Source organism: Vitis riparia, chromosome 1 (assembly GCF_004353265.1).
Source record: "Vitis riparia cultivar Riparia Gloire de Montpellier isolate 1030 chromosome 1, EGFV_Vit.rip_1.0, whole genome shotgun sequence".
NCBI classification, from domain to species: Eukaryota; Viridiplantae; Streptophyta; class Magnoliopsida; order Vitales; family Vitaceae; genus Vitis; species Vitis riparia.
Genome location: NC_048431.1, coordinates 4,461,773 through 4,478,950, shown reverse-complemented (window position 1 = coordinate 4,478,950; position 17,178 = coordinate 4,461,773). Strand labels below are relative to the sequence as shown.

General features: G+C 30.6%; 1 protein-coding gene across 3 annotated transcripts; it reads left to right on the top strand.

The window, feature by feature from the left end:
* The first annotated feature begins 8,035 nt into the window (after positions 1 to 8,035).
* LOC117925026 (nicotinate-nucleotide pyrophosphorylase [carboxylating], chloroplastic) lies at positions 8,036 to 16,941 on the top strand. Of its 3 annotated transcripts, XM_034843837.1 has the most exons (11): positions 8,039 to 8,169; positions 8,912 to 8,966; positions 10,980 to 11,118; positions 11,417 to 11,550; positions 11,635 to 11,698; positions 11,800 to 11,882; positions 12,465 to 12,548; positions 12,650 to 12,802; positions 13,457 to 13,633; positions 14,362 to 14,429; positions 16,530 to 16,941. In XM_034843837.1, exons 3-11 carry the CDS (start codon positions 10,989 to 10,991, stop codon positions 16,624 to 16,626), a joined length of 990 nt encoding a protein of 329 aa, XP_034699728.1. In that variant the 5' UTR covers positions 8,039 to 8,169; positions 8,912 to 8,966; positions 10,980 to 10,988; the 3' UTR covers positions 16,627 to 16,941. The 3 variants fall into 3 exon arrangements, with proteins under 3 accessions (XP_034699736.1, XP_034699728.1, XP_034699719.1); XM_034843828.1 differs by lacking the exon at positions 8,912 to 8,966; XM_034843845.1 differs by lacking the exons at positions 8,912 to 8,966; positions 14,362 to 14,429 and having other exon boundaries at positions 8,036 to 8,169.
* Positions 16,942 to 17,178: the final 237 nt, after the last annotated feature.

The following is a 17,178-nucleotide window of genomic DNA, read 5'->3' as shown; positions in this document are numbered from 1 at the left end:
TTTAATTTTACAGGCTTTTTTTTTTTCTTGGATCTCTCTTTCAACTAAAGTTTCCTGTTGTATGACGTGGAAGAAGCCGATACACTTAATGAGATGGGTGTCCTCGTTTATTTTGCCACTACCGATGCCTGCAAATGGTTACAAGAAAGTACCCTATATGATAAATCAACACCATCACACGTCGGCACCAGCGGGCCAGAAGCGAAACTGTGCGGAGGCTCAGCATACCCCGTTACCATACGTACCGCTACCTAACCCCTTTCCCTGACTTATAGAGATGGGCGTCCCTCTCAATTCGCTTTTTATACGGTACAGACTACCCTTCTAGTACTTCTTCCACCATTTTTTCGTTTTTTTTTTTTTTTTGTGTTTTTCCTTTTTGTGCTTTACATCAGGTCTGGCCATCCTCCAGCCACTACAGAAACCTCTTCACGTGAACATCCATGGTTTAATGGCCGGCTAGGACCTCGTGTCGTCACAATTATTGCCCGTTTCTTTACAAGTGTGACTTTGAACAAGTCGTTGCCTTCCTTGTAACCAGGTGAGTCGACGATGAGTCGGTGTCAATGGTGAAATGCATTTTCTGTCATAAATGTCTATCATAAAATCTGCATTTAAACAATGGCTTTGGATTCCTGAAGAAGCTGAGAAGTGACTACCCTCACGCGCCGCGAGAAAGTCCAGCGTCAACTCAAATTTCTGAATTTTATTCAATCCGAAGGTACAAGGATTTCATGGAAAATATGGAAAATTTTATTTTTACTTGATATTGTAACTGACAAATAATTCAGATGTGACAGCTAGCTTTCATAATGTATGTCGACATATTCATGGTTAGGCCTTGTTGGACTTTTTTTTTTTTTGTATTTAGTCAAACATAGGTGTATGATTTTTTTTTTTTTTTTTTTTTAAATTATATTTTAAATTTAGTTGGATTAAAATTTAAGGTTTGATCCATATAAATTCAATATTTAAGTGCAAGACTTAAAGGAAGAGCGAAAATTAAGAAAAATGATATAAATTTTTTATCTTTTAAAAAATGACATTTATTGACTATGAAAAGAAAATAGTAAAAAAATATTAATTTAAATTTTATTTCTTTTATAAACCTCAATAAAATTTAATATAGTGATTGGGAAAAAAATACACCATATTTAAAAAAAATAAAAATAAATTATTATTATTATTATTTAAAAATAAAACATCTTGAAAAATATATATATTTAAAATTGTATGTAAAAAATAATTAGAAATATGTCAAAATTATTTTTTTTAAATGATATATTTTTAGAACATATTTTTTTAATAAATAGTTTTTTAAAAATAATAAAATTTTAGAATAATTATTAAAAAAAATTAAGATAAAAAAGTTTGTTAAATATTGTGGTAAAAAATACTCAAGGGTATATTGATATTTTCCTATTTTATATCATTTTTATCCATTATATAATTTTTATAGGTTAAATCTTAATTTTTGGTACAATTTGGACGATGTTTGATGGGATTCTTGAATTGGGTCCATCTATCGAGTCCCCGTTGGGTCACAGAGAAAACCCTCCTGCCTAAATTTCTTGATTTCTTAGTTGGTTTCAACAATAGAAATTAATAACGGCACATCATTAATAAATTCAGAAATAAGAGACCTCAGAAATGTAAATATGATCCTGATTTCCATCACTTCCTCTGCACAGATTAATAAACAAATAAATGGTAAGAGGGAGGGAGAAAGTATGAATCTGTGTGTTATGGACATACGATAGAATCGTCAGTGTACGAGGCCCCGCTCTGACTAACAGGGCTGAACTTGTGGTGGCATGGAGAAGGCCCTGAAGGTGGCACTGGGCCTCTTGGAAGCCGGTTTTGGAGCAGATACTGGTGATCTTCTCCCTGCATAGGTCGACTGCACCATCCCATCCAAGCCATTGTCGAAAGTAGAAGGAACAGAACAGTAACAAACCTTAAACCCATCAAAGATTGCCTCCTTCTTCCTCCTCCTCCAACTTGTATCGACCGCAAATTAAGTTGTGAATTCAAAACGAAGAGCATCTATACATATATACTGTTGCAATCGGGAGTTTGTATTTGACTGCCGTTTGTGTTGGACTGAGATAAAACTGATCGAATTTTCAACCCGCCAAAGGAAATTTAACATCCTTATTGAGAGTGGAATTCCCTTTTGGGTCGTTGGGAAGACCGTTGAAGTGAGAGTCTTAAGCTGTTTAGCAGCCAATTTAGAACCAAAGCACATTCTAACCTTTGAAACTCTGGTGTTTTGTGCTACCAACTTCATCAATAGAATTTTAAAAGCATCGTGCAGCCTCATTTTCCATTTTCTATGGCTTTAATTTCTGCAAAAGGTGCCGTGGATTGCAATCTTTCGACAGGCTCACGAAAGCGTGATTCAATGGCACGAATGATCTGACTGGTTCGGTGGCTAATTATTTTGTTTCGTTTCTAATATTGTCTTTTTCTCAACCACTCGACCAGAGTTTGTACACCTAATTAAATCGACAGCCCTCCAGCCTCCACGTCAATAAAATTAATGAAGTCACGCCTCCGGCCTCCACGTTAATAAAAGGGAGAATTACCCAAAACGGCGGCTTAAAAAAACTAATGACTATGAATGCTCATTCTTACCCTTTAATATGTTTTTTATATTATTTTATAAATAAATTGAGATTGTCAATAATGTGAGACTCATATATAATGATAAATACAAGTTGATAAATTATGTGGGGCCTATACATGATGATAAGTACATGTTGATATACAATCCACGGTACATTTTTCAACTTGAAAAAATTGTTATCACTTTTGAATAATTAACTATTTAAAGAACCTTGTAAAAAAAAAAAAAAATTTAATATCTCATAAATAAAAACCATATCCCAAAGTTATTATATCATTTTATATATAAAACATACAATTAAAAACTTTGTTATCATAATATAATAAATAATTATTTTTTACGAGCACTCATTAATTGAATAATATATAAATATTCAATTGACTAACACACGCCTATTAAATAGAATAACTCACAATTATTCATTGGGTAATATAGCAAGTGAAAAAATTAAATAAAAATAAATTAAATTATGTTATAATATATTGTAATGATAGTGTATTTATATTGTAAGTATAATGCATTTATGTCGTACCTATATTTCATTATAAAAGTAACAATTTTAAAAATGTTTATTCATACTCTATTGGTATTAACACATCGTATTAATATATTAACAACATTTATTTAGTGTTTTTAAATTATTTAATAATTTTTGTATATATATATATATAAACTATGTGAATTCAAATTAGTATTTCATTTTATTTCAGAAATTATTTATGATATAAGTATGTTGTGAAATATGGTATGATCATACAAAATTACCATTTTATAAAAAAAATTCATAACTTTCTTAATTAGGTTTTATTGTAATGTATTGTAATGTAAGTGTATTTATATTGTAATTATAACATATTTTTGTTGTGCTTGTATTGTGTAATAAAAGTAATAATCTTAAGGATCACTTTTTATACCTTATTAATATTCAACATATCAAATATATTAACATCATCCACATGATGCATTGAGAAAAAAATTTATATAAAAATTAAAAAAAAACATTATGCAAAGGAAAAAAAATCATATAATTTTTTTAAAATTATTTTATTATAAAAATAAAAATTGATTAAACATTTTCTATCATTTTCTTATTATTTTTAGAAAATCTAAATGAAAAATTAAAAATTTTATCTTCCTTAAATTTAATACAAAAACATAATTTATCAATTTAAAATTATAATATATATATGAAAAAATCATCATTTTTATTATATAATTATAAAACTTATTTTTTTCTTCATAAAATTAAAAATTAGAATAAAAATAAAAAAGGTAAAAAAACAATGAATGATATTTTGAAAATATTTTTTAAAAGTATTTTTGTTTTAAATAGTAAATTTAAATAACAAATTATATATAATTGTAAGGATTAAACCCAAAATTTTGATTTAAAATTTAAATATCAATAATTACAATAAATGTGGAACCCATGTACCATAAATGTATTGACAAATTAAGTGAAGTGCTTTAAATGCTTTGAATTTTAAAAGTTTTAGTTAAAGGACAGTTTTGGTATATTAAGCTTACTAAAGTCCTCCCCAATAATTATTAAAAGATATCACCCTTTTTAGTAATTGTTTTGCCCAGCCTACCCTTTTGGGTAATTCTCCTTTAATAAAATCAACGAAGTACAAGTTTTACACATTCATTGGAAACATAACGAGAGGGCATCGATGGTAGTTCGATTTTATAAATATATCAAAAATATTAATAGATATTTTTTCATAAATATCAGAATAGTAAAAATTATTTAAAATTTATAAAAATATTTGAAAAAACTAAAAAAAATGATAAAATAAGTAAAAATACATATTTTAAAGTTATTTTATAAGTAAAATTGATGTAGATATGATCAAGAAAAAAAACATCACTAAATAAAGATATATCAATAGATTTGATATATGAATTTTGGAAGTGTATAAAATTAAAATTGAGTTAAAAAATATTTGATTTTATTGAATAAAAATAATTTATATATAAATATAATACATATAATATTGTAATAGTTCATAGTATCAAAATGAAGGAAGCTCATCTTATTGAACACAATATTTATTACATTTTAAATGAAAAATTAAATTAATTTATATAATAATATTTTATTTGAGATTTAATTTCTAAAATTTTATTAAAAATATGTAATAACAACTTTTTCTATTAACAATAATTTATTTAAATAATTTAAATTATTAATAATTTATTTTATCAAATTAATTTTAATTTATAAAATATTAGAACTTTCTTAAATTTTTATATTATAACAATTTTTTGGGTAAAATTATATTTTTAATATTTTAAAATAAAACATTTAAAATAAAATAAATTTGAAAGGGTAAATATAAAACAAATTTAAGAGTGAAGTGATAATAAATTTTAAAAATAGGATTAATGGGATAAATATGAAAAGTGTTAAAAATAAAAGGATAAAATAAAATAAAATGACAATATAAAAACACAGATGAAATTTAGGCCATCGGAATAGTAAAAAATTCAAATATGGGAATTTTCAAAATTTTCAAAAAGTGGCAGAAAAAATAGGCGAGTTCTCCTCAACTGCTCCACTCGCGATTTTATCGTCAATTTATTGTCCAAACCGATATTTCGTCGAATTATTCATCCTGTTCAATAATTGGTATTCAAAATCGTTTCTAGGTCTTTTGATATATATTCTCAAAATATCACCGATAAAAATCGAAATTTGTAGTGATTTAATCAAAATAAAGATGGATAATTAATAATTATTTATATATATAGAGGAAAATTGTTGTCATTATTTGTTTATATTTTTTGTTGTTATTGTTTTATATATATATATATATATATATATATATATATATATATATATATATATATATATATATATATATATATATATATATATATTGTTTTTTTTTTTTTTATCTCTACTAAATCTAAAAATTAAAAGGGTCACCCACTTCTCTCACTCAGGCATCAAGAAGCCCTTTTCTGAAGTTGCCCTCAGACAAGAAAATCCCTAAAAGGGCCATATTTTCGTCAGCCACTCTCAATCCTCGCAAGTACTAATCTAATCATGTTATTATTTTTCTTTTTTGCAACCCCCGTTTGATTCCCAAGAAAATCCATCCCCCATGCGATTTCTGGGAAAATTCATCTTCCTTTGATTTCCGAGAAAATCCATGCAAAACCCCTAGGGAAAACCAAAAAAATTGCTTTTTTTTTTTTTTGGCTCCATGTGTTTTTTGGATCTGTACTAGGGGTATTTTTGCTTTTGTACCTTTGGATTTAAATTTCACGAACCCTAAATCCACGAATTTTTAGCCAGGCTGAAAAACACAACCTTTGCCTATAAATCATGATCAGATTACCAAATAGCATCTTATTTTATTTTTTATTTTTTAAAAATGAACAGATTTTGTATCCTGTGCGCGGGCTGGACTGGTAGGAAATATCGGAAATACCGATAAATACCGAAATATCGGCTGTAGGGACCCCTCCCCCTGATGACACGTGACACACGTTTCCTAATAACACGTGGCACGCATTTTCATCCGGATTGCCCCCATCCGGATTTTCCCAAAAGTACACGTGGTGCGCTTCTCCTATCCGAACGCCCTCTAGGAGAGGCACACGACACTCACAAACATAACATCCGGACAACCGCCACAATGCATCCGGACGACCGATATATACTATCTGGATATGTTTGTCCAGATTATTGACTGAAGTAAGCAAGTCTTGCACGTCATCACAACAATCTGTCATGACCCATGTTCCGCCACCTGCAGAGTGAAAGGACAGGAATGAAGTGACGGCAAGTCACTTCCCACGATCTCTGACAGTCACGGCGCCTCCCACGATCTCTGTCAGCCGCCCATAGGGTGATGATGGTCTTGCCACCACCTAGTGGCATCATGACAAGCCAAAATATCTCTCTACCATTAAAGAGGGCAACATAACTTCTAGTACTATATATATGAACCTTCGCACAAAGAGGAAGGTAAGCTTGCTATACCTAGTAAAAGGCTAACTAATTATTCTCTCTAACCATGGCTGACAAAACCATCGGAGGGTGTGTCCGGACACCCTGTCCGAACGCCTTTTGCAGGAACGATTGAACCAGGAATCTATATTGGTTGAGATCGTGCGTCCACCCATTTGGCAACTACGTGGATCACCAGGGACGCGAGGCCTCAACATCGGCGATATTTTCGAAAAATTACCACGAATATTGCGTCGGAGTCGACGAATCCATGTGCCCATTTGCATTGGAAGAATGTTCATCAAACTCAAAAGTTTATGCGCTAAACTCGATTTATTAACATAAAGATAAATTCATGTTTATGTCGACTGCTTTAGAATAATATTTGATACTTAATTCTAATTAATTTTTCTAATTTTTAATTATATTATAAAAATCTATTTTCAAAAATTGTTTCAAACATACCCATATTTTCTTATTTTTGGATATTAAAATTATTAAGATTTTTATTCACTATCATCAACCATTCAAAAATGTAAATAAAAATTAAAATTAAGATTAATAATAAAATACAAGAATAAAAACAAAAACAAAATATAAATTAAAATAATAAAAATATTATTTCCACTTAAAATCCATTATTTTATCAAGTATAAATTAATTTAATAATTTAATTTAAATTATTAAATAAATTAAAAAATTTATTTAATTAACTTAATACCATGATTTAAAGTTAAAAATGATTTTAAGTATTACATCATAATAGTTAATTTGTTTAAAACAAATTTAAAATTATGTATAGCAAAAAATATTTGAAATTAATATAGATTAAGTCATTAATAACTTAATATAACTTAATAATTTAATTTAAATAATTATTAATTAAATTAAGAATATTCGGTAACTTAATGTTACTTCTTTTCTCCTATTTGCTTATATCTTCTAACAATTTCTTTTGCATCCAAGACTCTAAATTCAAATAAATTATTTGTATTAAATAATTTATAATTATTTTATATATCTACAATTGTTGAACAAAAACCTTTATTGCTTGACATTAAAAATATTAAAAGTAAATATCATTTAAAAATAAATAATGAGGTAAATATGTCAATTTGATAATTTTTTTTATAAAAAAATCAAATAATCTCAATATTTAAAATAAAAATTAAATAATAAACTTAAAAATAATTTAATTTAATAAAGCAAATTTAATTTATTTAGCAATAAGTATTAAATTTTACTAAACAAGCAACTAGTAAATAAAGAATTATTGAATTCATGCCAAAAGCATGACCAAATTTGAAACACTTTATATTATATGATATGAATCATATGATGGTAATGTTTTATGAGGGACTAATGTCTTGTATATATAACGAAAACATTAGAACAAATAGAGAAAGAGGCCTCCAAGAGGCCCAAGAGGCCTTCAAACAAAGCCCACGTTTTTCTATCTTCTCTCTCATCTCCAAACCTAATCGTCGGCCACTTGGAGGAGGAGGAGGAGAAAAAGAAGAATTCCCTAGTTAACTGAGTCACTCGAGCTTCGAGCCTTGGGATTGAACTCCTTCAACAGGTGCTCTCTCTTCAACACCACCTTGGTTTACAATTTCCACAGAATTTTCTTTTTTCCTTTTTTTGCCTGAAAATTGCGTTCTTTGTTTGTTATATAACTCTTGTTGCTGCAATTCCTTGTCATGAAAATCGAAATCTTTTGTGCCGAAATTAGCAATAACTTTGATCACGAAAATCGAAGCTTTTCTGACTGAATTTCTGGGTGCCGATAAGTTTATTTAGGCTGTGTTTGGATCAAATCCGAAGGAAAAAAAAAAAATTCAATCTAACAGAATTTGAAATAAAAGAAATTGAATTCCAATGCCTTCATCATATTTAGTATGAGAGAAAACTGAAATGAAAGAAAATTCTTGCAAGAGAAATGGAAAAGAAATATTTTTTCTTTACTAATTTAAACCTACTTCAATGATAAATAAATGACTCAAAATATCAGTCGGGTGTAAAATCAAACTAATACGTAAATTTAATTAAACACAGATAGTATCATTCACTAAGAATTGAAATGAACAAGCATTATTAATGATTTGAAGTCTTTGCAAAAATAACTTAGGGGGTGTTTAGTAAAACTTAATACTTATTACTTCATAACTTAAGTTGGTTTTAAGTTAAATATACTTAATTTGTTGACTTAAAACTTATTATTTAAAACTTACTTTAAGTATTAAGGTTGTTTTATAAAATTAACTTAAAATTTATTCAAAATCATCAAATTGATATATTTATCCTCATAAATTATGACTAAGGTAAAGGAGGTTGAGTAACAATGGAGGTCGTGGAGCAGCAAAAGAGATCGTGAAGGTAATTATGGCAAATGGGGACAAAAAGATCAAATGAAGATATGAACTTAAGAATAAGTTAATTGTTTTTATTTATTACTTAACGTTGTTTTTTACTTTAAATCATACCATTAAGTTAATTTATCAAACACATTTAATTTTCTTGATGACTTAAATTAAGTTGTTAAGTCATTTAAGTTATTTAGTTGGTTTATCAAACACCCACTTAATGTTCAACTTCTTAACCTAAAAGATAGAAGATAACATTTGATGCTTAAATTAATCTAAAAAAACTGAAAACATATTATATTTAACAGGAAATCTTCCATTACAACCAATCCAAAAATTGACTATACTAACGTGCTTAAAAAAATTATACATAAACAACAAATACTGTCATGATAACTTTATCGAGACTAAATTTTAAACATACAACATTCTTTCATATTAAAAAAACAGGAGAATATATTAATTATCCTTATAAAGTGTTTTTTTAATCCTTGTATGACTTTACCAACAATTATAAAAATAAAAGAGATGTAATTGAGATGAAAATCTGGAATTTACTAAAAGAAATCATTTATAATGATAAAAAGATTAAAAGAATATATCAATCTTTTCTTCTTTCATTCATACATAAGTCCAATAGATCAAAAATAAGGGGAAAAAAAGGACAAAAGAAATAGTCATCATACCATTTGAAATAAATTTCTTGAGAAGATTCTACCATTAAAAAACTATCAAATCTGAAATTAAAATTTATGGTTGATAGAATAGATAGGATTAAAAAAATGGATGTAATCAATGAAATAAATAGTAGAAGAGAGTGAAAGACGGAATTGGTGTATCAAATCACAGCTACATCCTTTGAAATCCTTTCCCTCCATTCCAAACACCAATTTTAAGGATTTTGAGTCAATTCTTTTCTTTTCTATTTAAATCCCTTGATTCCAAACATAAAGTTAGCCAATCAGGACAGCAGATGGACTAGTAAAAGAGGAGCAAAGCAATTGGTATCTTTTATTGGTGATTATATGCCTCCTTGAGTCTATCAAATTTATGTTTCAAATGTTGTTTCACTTTTTGGTTTTCTTCCGTTCTTTTCAGTTATATGGATTCATGTAGTTTAGTTTTGAAATAGGATGATTAGTGGACTGATTTTGGATCATTAGTTGGATTAATTTCTAGTTAATTTGTATGCTAGGAAAAGGAGATTTGAAAGAATTTTAACCTAGCTGCCTAGCTTATTTTCAATATTTTTTTTTGGTTTCCATTTTGGTTTTTAGTGAATAATATTGAAAATAAGCTAGGCAGCTATGTTAAAAAAAATTCAACCTAGCTGCCTAACTGGCGTTTGGTTTGTAATTCAAATGGGTTGGACAACAATGAGAGGAGCTATGTTTGGTCTTGATTTTTAGCCATATTTGGACCAATTTTTGTAAAGGTTTCCTTGCATGGTGGAGGAGCTTAGGCCATATTCTGATCAGTTGGAGGAGCTTAGGTTTCTTTGTTTATGTTTTTGTAGAGGTTTCCTTGTATTTTGTGGGGAGGACCCCTCATCCTTCCTTGGTACTTTTTACCATTATATATTTTATCTCTGATTCTGATAAAAAAAAACAAACTGTTCTTCAATATCCATAAAGAAAAGAATTTAGAGCCTGTTTGGGAGTACTATTGAAAATTGCTAAAAGAACTTACAAAAATTATGTGTTCGAAATTTTTTTTAAAATCACTCAAAGTGATTCTTCCAAACCTCACCTTTTAGTTTATATATATGACACATTACAAAAAATACTGTTAAATCACCTTTTTTTAGTTTATATCTAAATACTAAGTGATTTGTATGTATGTATGTATGTAAATGCAAAACAAAAACAACAAAGAAATGCAAAAAAAAGAGCCGTCATGAGAAGGTTGGGTTCTAAATGGACAGAAGTTAGGTCCAAATAGGACCCCCTTTGCTAATATATTTTCTCAAATTTTTTTTAATTTCTTCCTATATGTTAATTTATCTTGTCTGGAAAAATGTTAGCAGATTGTTAAAATGTCCGGCATCGAAACCAGAAGCCCTAGAATATCATTTGAATCCATGGTGATAAAGCCTCCTTCTCACCCGACATATGATTTGAGGGCCGTCATAAAGCTTGCCCTTGCCGAAGATGTTGGGGATCAAGGTTTAATTCCTTTCTTATCTTCTATGGTTATTCTTTAATTCTTCTATGCACTCCTTTCATCTGTTATTTGAGCATGTATTTTCTTAGTGGATTGATATCTACTTGTTTTAGAAGCCTGTGATTGTTATGTTGTGAACTTAAATATATGATTAGATGCTTCTGCAAACATGAATTGATTATCAAATTTGAGTTTCTATAATCCTTTTTGAGCACGCCCAAGACATGTGTGTTCATGGCCGTCAAAATTTCAATGGCAAATCCATGCATTTTATTAAAAGAAAAATGGTTCCCATTGTAGGTGATGTCACTTGTATGGCCACCATTCCAGATGACATGGAAGTGGAAGCCCATTTCTTGGCAAAGGAGGATGGGATCGTTGCTGGAATTGCGCTTGCAGAGATGGTATTTAACGAAGTTGATCCTTCACTGAAGGTACTGAGAACAATGAAGCTTTCTGTATTTGGATGGTGTGTTGTTTCATTGCCTGGTCATATTTAGTGTACATCTTGAAATTAGGTGGAGTGGTCCCAAAAGGATGGAGATTATGTTCACAAAGGACTCAAGTTTGGCAAAGTACATGGTAAATTTGAAAAACAGAGACTCCTTTAGTGAACATCTCAAGAATTCTTTTCATTTTTGCGTTCTTTTTTTCTTTTTTTCTTTTTCTTTAAACATATGCAGGTCGAGCACACAACATTGTTAGAGCAGAGAGGGTTGTGCTAAATTTTATGCAACGGATGAGTGGAATAGCAACTCTAACTAAGGTATTTTTATTTTCATGACTTCTAAAATCCATGAAAGTAGGAAATAAGGTGCTTCAATGTATGCTCGTCCCAAGGGCTTCTGAAATCTTCTTTTATTTGGATCTTAATGGTTGGAAAATGTAAATAAATGGGGTTCATTAAAATTAAAATTCTTTAAATTTTAAGATGTCCAATGACTCTCTTTATCCTTTCAAGAAGTTTGCACTATTTTGTTATTGCAGTCTCAAAGTTTAGGTCATTTTGTCTGATAGAAGCAAGTTTGAAAACCTGTAGATATGCTTCGAACAACATGATTTTTTGATAGGTAACTCCTTTTTTTGCTCAAATTGTAACCTCCAGATCCCCACTCCAACCTTTTGCCACTTGAGCTAGGCCTCAAGGGCTACTTAGAAGTACATGATTAATATCTAATGTTTGGTTAGGTATTAGGATAAACAAGATGCATTTCCAGTTGATGCAGTCCAGTTAGAACTGCTGATGTATTATAATTGATTAAAATCGTGCAAACCTGAGCAAATCCATAATTCTGTAAGATTTTGGTTAGGTTTGGAGGAAATATTAAAATCCTCATGTTCTCTTCAGGCCATGGCAGATGCTGCGCACCCCGCACTCATTTTGGAGACCAGGAAAACTGCTCCAGGTTTACGTTTGGTGGATAAGTGGGCGGTGGAGATCCCTTCTTTCACTAGTAATCTAATATTAGTTTATGTTCTTTTTATTTCTTTGTTTGATTGTTGCTGACATTCTCCAGGACTCTCCAATTGCAGGTATTAATTGGTGGAGGGAGGAATCACAGAATGGGTTTATTTGATATGGTTCTTATAAAAGACAATCATATATCAATTGCTGGAGGCGTCACAAATGCCCTCAAATCTGTGGACTCATATTTAGAGAAAAGGAATCTCCGAATGGAGGTTGAGGTAAATCTCCTCAACTCTTGAGGTTTCTTATTCTTCATTTCTGCTCTCTTCCCCTCTCATAGCCAAGGTGACAGCTCTTGTTCTAACTTTATATGGTTCATTATCCACTTCACGTAATGATTTTTTTTCTCTTTTTTGGTGAAATGGATAATGCCTACTTATCTTGATTTAAACTGCCTTTTGTCCTATGAAATATCTTAGAATCGCTTAGATTGTGTTTGGTTCCTAGAAAGTCTCAAGGAAAGAAAAAACAAATATTAATGAAAATGATTTTTTTCATGTTTGGTTTCACTGTATAAAATACTAAAGAAAATCAATTGTTGTTAAAATTAGTTGAAAATCTATGCTTTTCTAAATTATTTAATCTTTACATAGAAGAGGAAAAATAAGTGAAATGAGTCAAAAGTAATATATAAAAAGAATTTATTGACTTCAAAGCTATTTTTTATTTTCATTTACTTTTTTTTTTTTTAATACTTTTCTTCTCTATTTTCTTTTCATCATATTTTTCCTCACATTTTCTAGAAACCAAACATAGCCTAGTGTTTATGTGTGCTCACACCCTAATGGGCATGTGGCTACATGAGTCCTTGCACAAACATCAAATTTATCTGGTGGCAAATTATAAATGTAATCAAATTTGCTTTTTCCCAGATTGAAACCAGGACACTGGAGGAAATAAAGGATGTATTAGAATATGTTTCTAAAACAAAAACTTCTTTGACTCGGATAATGTTGGATAATATGGTTGTCCCACTACTTAATGGTGATGTTGATGTGTCTATGCTTAAAGAAGCTGTGGAACTGATCAATGGGAAATTTGAGACTGAGGTAGCTCCTTATCTTCTAGTAAATTCATTTTTATTTTTATTTCTAATGCTTGCCCTACTAGTAATTTGCGAGATTGCAAGGATCACTAATGTGATGATTTCTGATTCTGCTCCCAGTAGCACTATGCTTGAATTTAACTTGTCCCACTAATGTCAACTTCCCATGATGCCACCCTAACTTGTAATTTATCTCCAGTCGAGGATGATTAGGAAGGTATTTTCTCTGAAATCGCACTGTGATGTGTTAATTAGGTGAAATCTATATGTGGAGTAGAAGGTTTTGGAAGTGAGCCATACATAAAGCACTCAGATTAAGAGTCATAATACTATTAGTACTTGCTTTTTGTTTATTTATCTGTGGTTATGTCATCCTTCTCAATCCAATGGCTCTTTAAAATAACATGACCCTTGCCACTAAGGATTTATGGTTGGATGGTCACCAAAAATTGCTGCACTGCCTATTGACACTCATGGAAGCCTTTACCTTGCTGTTTGGGATTGGTTTTATCTATCTTCTTTTGTTCTTCCACTCGCCCATCATTAAAGTGGCCTGCTCAACCCTATTCTTTTAGAGCTCTCATTTGCAATCTTATCTTGAAACCAAATAATATCAATGCTATCTTGGCATCATTTCAAGATATTGTTTGAGTTGGTAATGGCTATCAGTTGCATTCTTTTAATTCCAATGTCACTTAGCTTTTTAACTTATTCATATGTTCATGGTGACAGGCATCGGGCAATGTCACTCTTGAGACAGTACACAAAATTGGACAAACTGGAGTGACTTACATATCTAGGTAATGATGCAACTCTTCCTGACTAACTCTGAAGTAGTGTTTTCAGACTGGACTCGTCATTTAACTGGAAAATTTGTTGGATCACGAGTTACTAAGAAATTCGGTAATTTAAGTTCGATCAAACCATAATATGAGCATGACATCATTAATATATAGTATATAATATTAAAATTATAAATAATTATAACAAGTTAAAAATACATGTAAATAATTAAAAAACTTAAATCATACCAAAGATGAAACATAAATATATGATATTTCTGATTTTTATTAAACGGTATAGGTAAAACGTTTAAATGTTAAGAAGAAGATATATTGAAGAGTGAAGGTGCATCCCCTCTCTTTGGCACTCTTTTAATAGATGCTCTATTTGTCTAAAAAGAAAACAAAATAAAATTTGATTATTTGACCTTATCAATATTTCAACAACTGTATATTTTATTATTCTATTATGTTAAAAATGATTTTACTTTATTATTTTCATGTTTATCATCTTACTGATGCAGACAAATATTTGAATTTATTTTAAAGTTTTGAAATTTTTTACTTATAGTTATCATATGCCAGCTATGTATTCAATAATATTACTTGCTAGAGATTTTTATATAAATGAACAACTTAGCCTAGTGGCTACTTGATATCCCTTTTTACAAGAGAATGTTGGGTCAGCTCGTTCTCCACTGATTGCCCAAAATTGGGTTGAAGATGAGATCCCCTGGTCAATTATTTCAATCAGGCTGAAGATGTGAAGCCCTGGTCCACAAGAGTTTTTACAGGAAAAAAATGGGTAGGGTGGTGAAAAGTATGGGTAGGATGGTGCCAAAATATGTCTCATAGAGATGATTTAGCTAAAATAGGGAAGTCGTGGGGGTGTTGAAAACCCTTTCTCAGGACCTATGCTTCACCTAAGGATAAGATATATCCATTGAGGGGGATGTTTTGCTGATGTGAGATATAGGGCATCCTGAGTTGTAGTCTTCAGCACATATACTCATCAACAAGGGAAATGTCCTAGTCCTTGAATGCATTTGATGTATTGGGAGTCAGGATATAATGCTTGTGCGAGCACTCCAAAGAACAAATACATTTATTGTGTGAGTTACAACTGCTTTTTGTGGTAACAAATTGGAGCAACACAATTCACTTAATAGAAAGAGGTAGTATATACCCCTAACCCGATGGGTTGCTGGGAAATAGGCATCTTAGGGTTTCTATTTAAATCATAAGAGGATCATAATTGGACCTTGCTTGGTAGCAATTATTTTTTCTTTTCCTTATGTGTTCCTACTTAAACTAAACCTCTCTAATTACTGGCAAGGATGATCTTATAACTACGAAACGACTGCAATTATTTGGATTGAAGACTTAAATGATTAACACTCTTCCCTCTTCATGGATTTTTTTATTTTTTATTTTTGTGAAAAAGCATTTCAGTAAAAATTGATCTTATTCTTCTTTATGTTACAGAATTTTTTTTCTACTGCAAGTATCTTTCTAAAGGATGGAAATTGGTCAACGCATTACGTTATTTGAACACTCTTATCATTATTAAGTTTGAGAAAGCAATTTTTATTTGTGAGTGGCTACTTTATGTGCTGCTGGCCATAAAATTAGATCTGACTTATGCTGCAGGGATGCATGCACTAGTACCAATCGGGTTATAACACTGGAGAAGTTGTGAGCTGACAAAATTAAATGCATAGAGATGTGGGGGGATGGGGGTGTGGGGAGGGAGCCAAATCAACCAATTGATGACCATCATTTTATTGTGGGCCTTCTGTTCAATCAGGGCAACATTTGAAATCTAAAATTTCAGAACTGGGGCAGACAAAAAACTTGCATTGCTTAATTCAGTAGAATGGTTGGTTAAACATTAGGCATTTATATGGTGGTGTCATAACCCACCCATGATTAAGTTTGAATAATACTGCTGTGAAGATGTAGGTTTGGTTGAAAGCAAAATTTCAGAGTAAATTTGGTATTTGGTGATGTCCCTGTTTTGGCTTTACAAAAATCAGCTCCAAAGCCACCTCCGCTTCTTGCTCATGGTACTAAATTCTTGGTAGGATTTACAGTAATTCATTATGTTGGTTTTTGCAGTGGCGCACTGACACATTCTGTGAAAGCACTTGACATCTCCCTCAAAATCGACACGGAGCTTGCGCTTGAAGTTGGAAGGCGGACCAAAAGAGCATAAATATCCTTTATCTATGTCTTTTCTTTGCACAATAATCAGAAGTAGGAGACCATTTTGCCTTTTGTCCAACAAATTAAGAGAAATGCAAAGCACTGTCCTCTGAATATTATCTCAATACTTGTTTTTTAATCATGGATGCTCATTCATTAATTGAGTTAATCCTTTAAAAGTAATCATAGAATGAAGAGGTGAATTTCAAGCCACATGATTCCTGTGGCATCTCGTCTAAAGGCATAGGCATCCTTTGTACTTGGCCTTCATTTTGAGGTGAACTTTTGAATAAATCATCTGTTTCACTTTCTGTATTCTGGAGAATTTGTTCTCTCTTAGCTCCTGCTCTGAAGCGACCCTACCAAGGAATTGGTTTAGTAAAAGGCAACTTGAGCAACTGCAAGAACCCTGAATTAGAGATACCCATATCTTTCTGATTTTTTATTTTTGGGTACGGAATTTATTTGCACAGCGGGGCTCTTCTTTTCATCCAACTTTGCATTCACATGTTGAACAAGTTACCATCACAGCCTTTGCCCTCGGGTAAATAATATCTTTGCC

Bases quoted from the DNA above. Each gene is read 5' to 3' on its own strand.
- LOC117925026 (XM_034843828.1), top strand. From the start codon at position 10,989: ATGTCCGGCATCGAAACCAGAAGCCCTAGAATATCATTTGAATCCATG. The intron at 12,803-13,456 runs GTAAATCTCCTC...GCTTTTTCCCAG, and splicing joins ATCTCCGAATGGAGGTTGAG to ATTGAAACCAGGACACTGGA. The intron at 13,634-14,361 runs GTAGCTCCTTAT...TCATGGTGACAG, and splicing joins ATGGGAAATTTGAGACTGAG to GCATCGGGCAATGTCACTCT.